Here is a 9,576-nt window from a genome sequence, read left to right on the forward strand (position 1 = left end):
CGGGGGGAGGATGAGGCAGGCAGACGAAGCAGGCAACGAAGTGCATCGAAAACTGATTCCTAGGTTGGAGGTGCCTGCCCCCTGCTGACAGCGGTCCACTTCGGTCGTGCGACTAGTTAACTAGTACCAGCAACTTATTAGTGCCGCCGTAGCAAGAAACAATCGTTTTTCTCTGCCTTGCTATTTCTCCGGGCGCCTGCAATGGCCAGAGTCGTCAGCGAAAACGGAGCCTCCAGGTGCGTCTCGGTGAGCAAGGCGGATGCGCCACAGCGGGCTCGTCGGCGCTACAGGAGCGTAGCCTCGTCTAATTCTCCTGGAATCACGCGGGTTTGCGTGCAAAAACGTCCGGCCCGAGTGGCGCACGTCGACAGGTTTGCCTCTTCAATACGTTTGTCGACCTTGACAGGTACTTGGCCGGCCGGTATAGTCCTTGTAGCGAGCATCTCTACCTAGTACCCACCTACCTTGCACCTCTCCGTGCTTGCATACATGTGGGTAGCTTGGTAGGTATGGATTCTATGGAAGGACAATGTCGGCATTGTCCCCCCAAACACTTGGAGAACCCCGACCTTTTCCCCGACGCCCATCGCAGTATCAATGACTGCATCCTTGGGGGCCATCCCTCACCCGATCACCAAATATAAAGAAATATAAACCAAGAAACCCAAGAAAGACCATGTAGGTTTTTCTCGCCTCTTCATCGCGACCCCCCAACACCATCCGCCACCACCATCATGTCTCCCTCCACAGCATACTCGTCCACGCCACCCAAAATCACCCCCGCCTCGCGCGAGGGCGACGCCAACTACAAGGCGCCCATCTTCCCCATCGGCCCCTTCACCAAGTACCAGCACAACCCGCTCCTCGTGCCCAACCCCAGCAACGAGTTCGAGTCGGGCTACATCTACAACGCCGCCGCCATCGTCCTCGACGACACCGTCTTCCTCCTCTACCGCGCGCAGAACCCCCAGCTCAAGTCGAGCGTCGGCCTCGCCTGGTCCACCGATGGCTTCAACTTCACCCGCCTCGACCGGCCCGTGCTCGAGGCCAGCGAGCCCTGGAAGGCCGGCGGCGGCGTCGAGGACCCCCGCATCGCCCGCTTCGACGGCGTCTTCTACATGACCTACACGTCCTGGGACTTCAAGACCCCCCGCCTGTGCCTCGCCACCTCCACGGACCTGGTGCACTGGGAGAAGCGCCCGCCCCTGTTCCCGGACATGAAGGACGTCGAGAGAAACTGCGACGGGCGCACCCTCTTCCGCGAGGGCCATTCCAAGTCGGGTGCCATCTTCCCCGAGAAGAACGCCGAGGGCCGCTACGTCATGATCTTTGGCGACTCGTACCTCTACCTCGCCGAGAGCGACGACCTGCTCAACTGGACTGCCAAGCCCTTCAGCGAGCACTTTGCAGAGTCCGTCCTCCCGTGGGAGAGCCGCCTGCTCGAGCCCGGCCCAGCCCCTGTCAAGACCCGCGACGGCAAGTGGATTCTCGTCTACAATGCCGCCACCCTTGGAACGGCGCGCTACCGCAACAACCAGTATTCCATCAGCCAGATGCTCATCGACTACCAGCATCTGGAAAATGGTCCGGTCGCGCGCCTGGATCAGCCGTCGGTGGTGGTGTCGGCTCAAAACGAGCGCGAGGGCCTGGTAAACGAGGTTGTTTTCACCGAGGGCATGGTGCAGTTCAAGGGGCAGTGGTTCATGTACTTTGGGCAGGCGGACAGCGAGCTGGGTGTAGCAACAGCGCCCGTAAACTGATTAAAAGGCAAGGGCTTAAAGGGAGTTGGTAAATAGGTCAGACCATCACGAGACAGACACATGGTAATTAAAATCTCAACATGTCATGCTCGACTATCGATGATGAATTTGGCGGTCAGCGTACGTAGGTCGCGAAACGTCCAGAACACCGAGTAGCCATCAATCTCTTCAATCGTCCACGGACCAGGCCCAATCTCCTCGCGCACATGCTGCTTGAGGTCAGGGTATAGGTTGTGGCTGTCTTCCCAGAGATTGCACAGGGCCCGGCAATTCTCGAACCCTGTTTGTCTCCAGAGACGCAGCATGGTGCGGACTGTGGCCGCCTGCATGTGGAGAAGCAGCGTCCAACGGTCCAGTACGTTGCGAGGGCAGATAAATGTGCTGCGAGCGAGAGCGCACAGAAAGAGGAGGACCCCCGGAACAGGTCGCAGTGCCAACTGGGCGCCCAGAGTATCCGCGTGCTCGAGAACATCGCTGTAAAACGACAGCAGGATCATGTTCGACAAGCAGTGAATCAAGACAGACTGTGGAGTGGCCGGGAGATCATCGCGGCCGTCCAAGAGCGTCGTCGGCAGACGAACCTGCCACAGGAGGCAGTTATACTCGAGTTTCGCCCAGGCGAGCGCTGTGTCTGCCGTGATTCCGTCCAGGTCCATCGCCATGCGGCGCTGGCCAAGTTCTGCAGCCAACTGGGAGAGGCGGACATAATGATGGGCAAAAGTTGTCGGGCTCAATGTTTCGGCATAGTTCCCGAGAACTTCTAGTGGCAGATTCAACGGAGGATGAGAGTATCCAGCAAGCTGCCGCCAGATATGGGTAACGAGTGTTCCGGATAATATGGATGGCGACACTGAGCCAGCAGCGCTTGCAGATTCAACCGCGGACAGGATCTGTCTACAGTCAGTATGCAATTTCGTCAAGAACCTAGAGTGGCTTGCCTGATGGATCAGCTCGTCTGGGAAGGAGATGGACGGAATTAGGAGAAGAAGGCCGGCAATAGCTGAGGTAGACAGCGTGCCGTGGCGCAGCATCGAGAGCAGCCGATCCGTGAGCAGGGGAACTTCAACGTCTTCGCTCATCGAGTTGAAGGAAAAGCGGGAGGCTAGATCGACGCAGTGCTCCAGATCCGGATCTCTTCCGAGGTCCGCCTCCTCTAGCATCTCGACAGGGATGAATGGCATGAATGGATGCACATTCCGCCAGTATCTCATGCTGATTGTTAGAGGCTCGTCGTCGTGGTGAGTGACGGGAGTATTTGCCTGCACCAGACGCTTGTTGGCCATGTCTCGCTTTCCGGCGAGAGGTATCTGACAGTCGCCATCCTTGAGGTTCGCCACATCTTCGTCACTGTCAGTCCTGGTCATGGGCCAATCCGTGGCGAGACCCTCTAAGAGACGAGCCGCGAGTCGCTGGGACGTCTTGCGGCGCTTCAAACTCGGTTGGCGAGAGCTGAATGTGCACACGAGGTCAAGATGCTCGCAATCGGAGCACCGTGCCGATATAGGAGACCCCGCGGGGAGAATGCATCGTTTTTTGCGATGCCGGCAGTAGTCGCAAGACTTGAACATGGTACTGCGGTCAGCACGGCAGATCAGATGCCTGTGCCACGTGGCTGCGTGAGGCATAGGATGATGGAAGCGCCGAGGCAGGTGTTCCAACGGAAAGTCGAGCGGCGAGGGCGGCGAGAACGGCGGCGGAGGACAGGAGGGAATTTTGCATCCGACAAGCGAGGCCAGTAGTAAGTAGGTAGGTAGACGTCGCGAGGGTCGGGGAACTTACAACGAAGTACCTCTGCAAGTACCGCCTGCACGACTCCACCACCCACGTCCACGACCCCACGCGTCCTGACGGGTGGAGCGACCCCACAATCTGTCTGCAGGTGCGATGGACCCCTGCACCTGCTTTGTCCCCGGCTGGCCCCCACGATTTGGTCAATAAGTCCAGACGGAAAAAAGGTCGGCGGCGGAAACCATGCGCGGGCGACTGCACGGCGACAGCCCGCGCAAGAGACGGGAGAATGTTTACGATGAGGCGGCGCGACGCTCGGCCATAAAGTCGCCATGTCTTCTTTTCGCCGCCCTCTCCGCTGCCCTGGCTCGCCAAAAGCCTTTGCACCACCCTCGTCATGGCATCAACCTCGCAGACTCTCGCCGGATGGAGGTGGCGCCAACATGGGAGCGATGGAGACTGGAACCCTTGCTCGCACTCGAGACCGACAACCGAGATCTTCACGGACCTCCTCGACGCAAAACGCATTCCAGATCCCTTCCTCGACCGAAATGAGCGCCTCGTACAGTGGGTGGGGGAGACAGACTGGGAGTACGAGTGCGACTTTGTGCACCAGCCGGACAATGACCATTCGAGGCAAGACCTGGTCTTGGAGGGCCTCGACACGTTCGCCACGGTTTACCTGAACGAGCAGCTCATACTCATATCATCCAACATGTTTCATCGCCACCGGGTCATTGTCACGGACAAGCTGCAGAGCGGTGCCAACATCCTGCGCATTACCTTTCGAAGCGCTTTACGTGAAGGTCGAGCACTTGAATCCAAGCACGGAAAGCTGCGGGCCTTCAACGGAGATAGCTCTCGCGTGCATGTCCGCAAGGCGCCGTACCACTACGGCTGGGACTGGGGTCCTATTTTACTCACCTGCGGTCCTTATCGCGAGATTCACCTTGAAAGTTACTCGTCGATGGCCTACGACGTCTTCGCCAATCCTACTGTCAGTGAGGATTTGCAGCGTTGCACCATCGACGTTTCGTGGGGCGCCGCACTCGACCAGGACGCAGTAGTGGATGTCACCGTCACCTCCCCCAGCAAGCTCGTGTTCCAAGCCCAATCCACGTTGGCGGCGCACGAGACTCAAGGTAGCGTCTCTCTCGACATTCCGCAGCCGGAACTCTGGCACCCTGCGGGACACGGGCCTCAAGTCTTTTACGACGTTGAAGTTCAAATTCGTAGCAGCCACGGCACTTCTCTGCACACATCGACATCGCATATCGGGATCCGCCGACTGCGGTTGGTGCAGGAGCCTTTGGAAGGGGAGCCCGGAACCAGCTTCTTTATCGAGGTCAACAACCAGCCTGTGTACATCTCGGGGTCCAATTGGATTCCCGACCATTCATTCTTGACGGCCTTGACCCAAGAAGACTACAAGAAGAGTGTCGAGGCCTGCTTGGAGGGCAACCAAAACATGCTGAGAATATGGGGCGGCGGCATATACGAGCACGACGCCCTCTACGCCGAATGCGACCGCCAGGGTGTGCTTGTCTGGCAGGACTTCATGTTCGCTTGTGGACAGTACCCTTGCTATCCCGAGTTTGCGGCCAGCGTGAAGCGAGAGGCTGTGGACCAGCTAAAGCGACTCCGGCAGTACTGCTCCGTGGTTATCTATGCGGGTAACAATGAGGACTACCAAGTGGCAGAGATGCTCAAGCTGGACTGGGATCCGAATGATCATTCCGGCGACTGGACCAAGTCCAATTTCCCGGCTCGGACAATCTATGAGACTATTCTTCCCGCTGTCGTCTCCGAACACTCACCGGGTGTGCCGTATCATCCTGCGTCTCCGTGGGGTGGAAACGGCACCGAGGACCGCACTGTTGGCGACATTCACCAGTGGAATGTGTGGCACGGCTCGCAGGAAAAGTACCAGCTATGGGACAAGCTCACCGGAAGATTCGTGTCCGAATTTGGCATGTTGGGCTTTCCATCTGCCAAGTCCGTCTCCCGTTTCGTGACGGACCCTACACAGCGGTATCCTCAGAGCGCAGTGCTGGACCATCACAACAAAGCCGACGGGTCTGAACGGAGGCTGGCGTTGTACGTCATGGAAAACATTCGTGCCGACTCGATGCGCCTAGACAGCTGGATATACGCCACGCAGCTCATGCAAGCCGAGTGCCTCGCATCTGCCGTCCGTAGCTGCCGTCGCCAATGGAAGGGTCCGGGGCGCGAATACTGTGGCGGCCAACTCATATGGCAGGTGGGTGTCGCTCCCTCGCTGATGTGATTTATGATGTAGAGCGTGCTGACGGTGGCTGCAGATCAACGACTGCTGGCCAGTATCCAGCTGGTCGCTCATTGACTTCTACGGAGAACGAAAGCTGGCCTTTTTCGCGACGAAGCGCGACTCGGCGCCTCTCGCTCTCGGAATTGGCCGCTCCACGCCGGAGCTCAAGAAGCTGAAATCGCCGCCGCCTCAGCTGCTGGGTCCTCCCCACGATCTCGTGGATAAAGAGTACGTCTATGACGTGTGGGCAGTGAACACGACGCTGCAAAAGGCAGCCGTCAGCGTTGAAGTGCGGCTCTACGACACGCAGACCGGAGAGCTCCGGCAGACAATATCCTTGGGGAACCAGATCCTCGGGGCCAACCGCTCGACGGAGCTCGCTGAGGACTGCGCTGTTGATGACAGGACTGCAGTGCAAGCCATAATGCGTCACTCGGATGGGAGCGTCGTTTCTCGAGCGTCAGACTGGCCTCAGCCACTGAAATATGTGACGCTGCCGACTGCGTATGACATCAAGCTTCGAGTGCTGGAGGGACGGGTCGAGATCAGCTCGGACGCTCCTGTCAAGGGCCTGGAACTGTACCTCGCCGACGAGGAGCGCGAGATCCGATGGGATGATAACGGTGTGGATGTGTTCCCCGGGGACACGTACGTTGTTCAGGGCGCGGGACTCGTCAAAGGAGACGATGTGCGAATGCGCTACTATGGGTCGGACTGGGTTCCTAACCGGGCGGTCCCGAGTGTGTAAGTGGCGGACGCGCGCGCGCTACGTCAAGCCACAGCAATAGACCCTGAATTTTTACTCATAATCCCGCATCGTACATGCAGCACGTTGCATGTTAGTTCGCGCCGAAAGTTGATATCCTGCCGCGGAGCCCCTCCCCCCCGTGTCCGACTTACATGCTCCTCCCGACGCCCCACATGAACGTGGGCGACCGGCAGGCAGGTGGGCCGTGCACCTCGATCTAGCTGTGGCGCGAGCTTGTGCCAGGAGCCGGGGGGGCATAGCTTCAGCCACATGAGCTGTCAACGATGCGCGTCTCGGGTGACACACACACTCACACACACACATGGACGCAGCAGTACGTACAGTATACATGCATGCATACCTTGTTACCCTGCAGGAGCGGCGATGCCTCCAATTGTTGGTTTTTTTACGACTTTCGCTCCTCGCCAGACATATTGCCAACGCCGGTCTGGGTTGGATGTCATGAGGCGCATGTGTCCAGTCGACATTCTATTCTTTGTGTCTGGTCGTCATGGTATAGAGTAGTTGGGGATCAATTGGCGCCCTTCCATTATTCGTTGCGTCTTCACCCCTCCTTTACCAGGGGATCGGGGCGCGCAAGAGGGTTCAAAAGTCGAGGCATATACGTACACAAGGTAGGCATATACATACACGAGCGAAAATGCGATCGATCGAGCGAGAGCCTGAATACAACAGGCTCAATTGCGGGCTTGACTGAGCTTGGGGACCCTGGTAGTAGTGGGCGATGGTGGTGGTGGTGGTAATGGTGCTACGTACTACTGCCGCCGCCCCCCTGCCGGCTTGGATGATGATGCTGATGATGGGGGTGCCCGGGGATGTACTGCATGTCATCCGCGAGCGACGACGATGGGTAGTATATCGCGCAGCAAATGCCTCGCGCACGAGGCCGTCGCCGGGGGTGGGAGGGAGGGAGGGAGCCCACCCAGACAGACGTACGATATACTGTAACTACATGCAGACAGACAAACAGACCGACAGACAGGCAGGCAGGTCGACATCTGATCTGGTCTGTCTGTCTGGGGTCTGTGCATGTCTGCATCCCATGCCCCCCTCCCTCCTCCCTCCCCCGCTGCAGGTTGGCGATGGCTCCTCGTTTTCCTTGCAAGGGAGGGATCGGGCCAAAAAGGTGTGTGTGCGTGTCTTAAGGCGCGGATGGAGGGGTCCAGCACGCCCGCGAGTCAAGCGCATTGAAAAACAGACGGTCAAGTGTTTCGTGGCACTGTAAAGTGTACATCGTACATGCTTCGTAGATTAAAAATTCTTCGTAGGTAAAGTAGTAATGTTCCATGGAGGAGGGAGCACTAGACACGAGGCAGCGTGCGCAGCAGCAGGGTCATGCTTGTCTCGCGACGACGACGATGTCGTTGTCTTCAGAACGGGGGACTCGCGATGGTGGGGGAAGTTGGAACCATGTTGTTGATGATGCAACCCGTCGCGTCAGATGCTGGTCACGACACCTCCCCTCCCCTCTCCCTCTCTCCCTCAAGCGAGACAAACAACTCTCGATGAAGTAGCAGCACAATGAGACCCGATGTACGTGGGTAGTCAACAAACGGATACCATCCATCCCATCATCCACCGCTGCTGCTGCTGCTGCGTGCGAGCGAGCGGCAATTCTTCTGCAACCTGCACACCCACCACCGCCCGAGCCCCACGCACGAGCGCTGCTGCGGACCGGGCCCCGGGGAAGGATGATGGAGGAGGGCGGCAGCAACACCAGATGGGCATGCCGATGCAAAGCAACGCAAAGCAACGCAACGCAAGGGAACTACACACGAGCTTCCACACCGCTCTCCCCTTCCCCCCTCCCCCGGGGGAGCGCGGCGACGAGTTTTGTCTGTCTGATCTGAGACGAGACAAAGAAGCTGCTGCTGATGTCCTCGTGGTTCGCAGCAGCAGCAGCAGTAGCAGCAGTTAGCGCGCCATCCAGGTCTGCGGCGGCGTGGTTAGCGGGCGCTCGCGGAGCAGATGCGGCGGACGGACGGGGAACGCTCGCCAGGGAAGGGCGAGACAGACAGGCATCGCGCCGCCCGCCGTCGCCCAATGACCGGTTTGCGAGCGGCATGTGCGTGTGCGTGCGTGGTGTGTGCGTGCGTCCGGCGGCGCGCACCCTGCCATCTGCCTGCGTCAAGGGGTGTCGAGCGACGAGGCAAGGGTGTGTGTGGTGTGTGTGTGTCTGGTCATGCGGCCAATCTCGAATGCGCGCCCCAAGTCAAAAGCCGGGTGGTTGCAGCGCGCGCCATCGGCTGCATGATGGTTGTGGTGGTGGTGGTGGGCTGGAGACGGTGTGAGGTTGAGGCGTTCGTCGTCCTCGTTTTTTTCTCTTTCCCTTCCGCCTTTGCTCTATCTTGTTTGCTGCTCGCCGTCGAGGCGGTGGGCGGCGATGGTGCAAATTCGCCGTCACCACCTCTCAAGTACCTAAAATTTTTAGTAGTATAGTGGCACTCTATACCTGCAGTGCCGGCCATGTTCCCTAATCCATGCGTCCATCCCTGTCTCGCCTGGCTGCCGATCATGGCATTCGTCGGCTCGCAGACCACTCAGTAGATACCCAAAGCTCCATGCCGACGGAATGGCGGAGCTGCCATCGCGACTCGGCGAGTGCAACTGCAAGTCACGAGTTGCAGTTAGTTCATCGCAGGGAGCAAGGAAAACAAAGGACGTCCAGGACATGGTCAACAAATGCATGGCTCAACCTTGGCAAACGTTCGCTAGCCCCGTGCGTAATTTGAACTGGCCCACCAGCATCATCATCACCGCCGCCGCCACCACGGCGCCGTGTAAGTCGGCCGCCGGCCCACTATACTGTAGTACGTAGTGAGCGAGTAGGCATGGATGCATGGAAGCCGCCCGGCGCACGAGCGCGCGCTGCGCCGCCTCAGGAGAGGGAGGGGCGCGGGCAAGGATAAGTGAAGGGTAAGGAAGAAACGGATCGAGGGAAAAAAAACACCATCACGACAAAGTGTGTTGAGCGGCATGCGTTTCCGCCACCTTGACAGCCGCGAAGAAAAAAGTGAAGCCCTCGCGCGTTG

General features: G+C 58.6%; 4 protein-coding genes across 4 annotated transcripts; 3 read left to right on the top strand and 1 right to left on the bottom strand.

Moving 5' to 3' along the window:
- Window positions 1-734: 734 nt before the first annotated feature.
- On the top strand, window positions 735-1,760 carry JDV02_007753 (uncharacterized protein; the record flags this gene model as incomplete). Its single annotated transcript, XM_047989279.1, has 1 exon — window positions 735-1,760. One exon carries the CDS (start codon window positions 735-737, stop codon window positions 1,758-1,760), a length of 1,026 nt encoding a protein of 341 aa, XP_047845278.1.
- An 83-nt stretch (window positions 1,761-1,843) lies between these two features.
- JDV02_007754 (uncharacterized protein) lies at window positions 1,844-3,328 on the bottom strand (the record flags this gene model as incomplete). Its single annotated transcript, XM_047989280.1, has 2 exons — window positions 1,844-2,650; window positions 2,699-3,328. The coding sequence occupies 2 exons, from the start codon at window positions 3,326-3,328 to the stop codon at window positions 1,844-1,846; spliced, it is 1,437 nt and encodes a 478-aa protein (XP_047845279.1).
- Window positions 3,329-3,885: 557 nt separating this feature from the next.
- JDV02_007755 (Beta-mannosidase) lies at window positions 3,886-6,523 on the top strand (the record flags this gene model as incomplete). The annotated part of the gene is made up of 2 exons (XM_047989281.1): window positions 3,886-5,748; window positions 5,810-6,523. The coding sequence occupies 2 exons, from the start codon at window positions 3,886-3,888 to the stop codon at window positions 6,521-6,523; spliced, it is 2,577 nt and encodes an 858-aa protein (XP_047845280.1).
- A 1,552-nt stretch (window positions 6,524-8,075) lies between these two features.
- On the top strand, window positions 8,076-8,462 carry JDV02_007756 (uncharacterized protein; the record flags this gene model as incomplete). The annotated part of the gene is made up of 1 exon (XM_047989282.1): window positions 8,076-8,462. The coding sequence occupies one exon, from the start codon at window positions 8,076-8,078 to the stop codon at window positions 8,460-8,462; it is 387 nt and encodes a 128-aa protein (XP_047845281.1).
- Window positions 8,463-9,576: the final 1,114 nt, after the last annotated feature.

This window comes from Purpureocillium takamizusanense, chromosome 7 (genome assembly GCF_022605165.1).
Source record: "Purpureocillium takamizusanense chromosome 7, complete sequence".
In the NCBI taxonomy this organism is placed as follows: domain Eukaryota; kingdom Fungi; phylum Ascomycota; class Sordariomycetes; order Hypocreales; family Ophiocordycipitaceae; genus Purpureocillium; species Purpureocillium takamizusanense.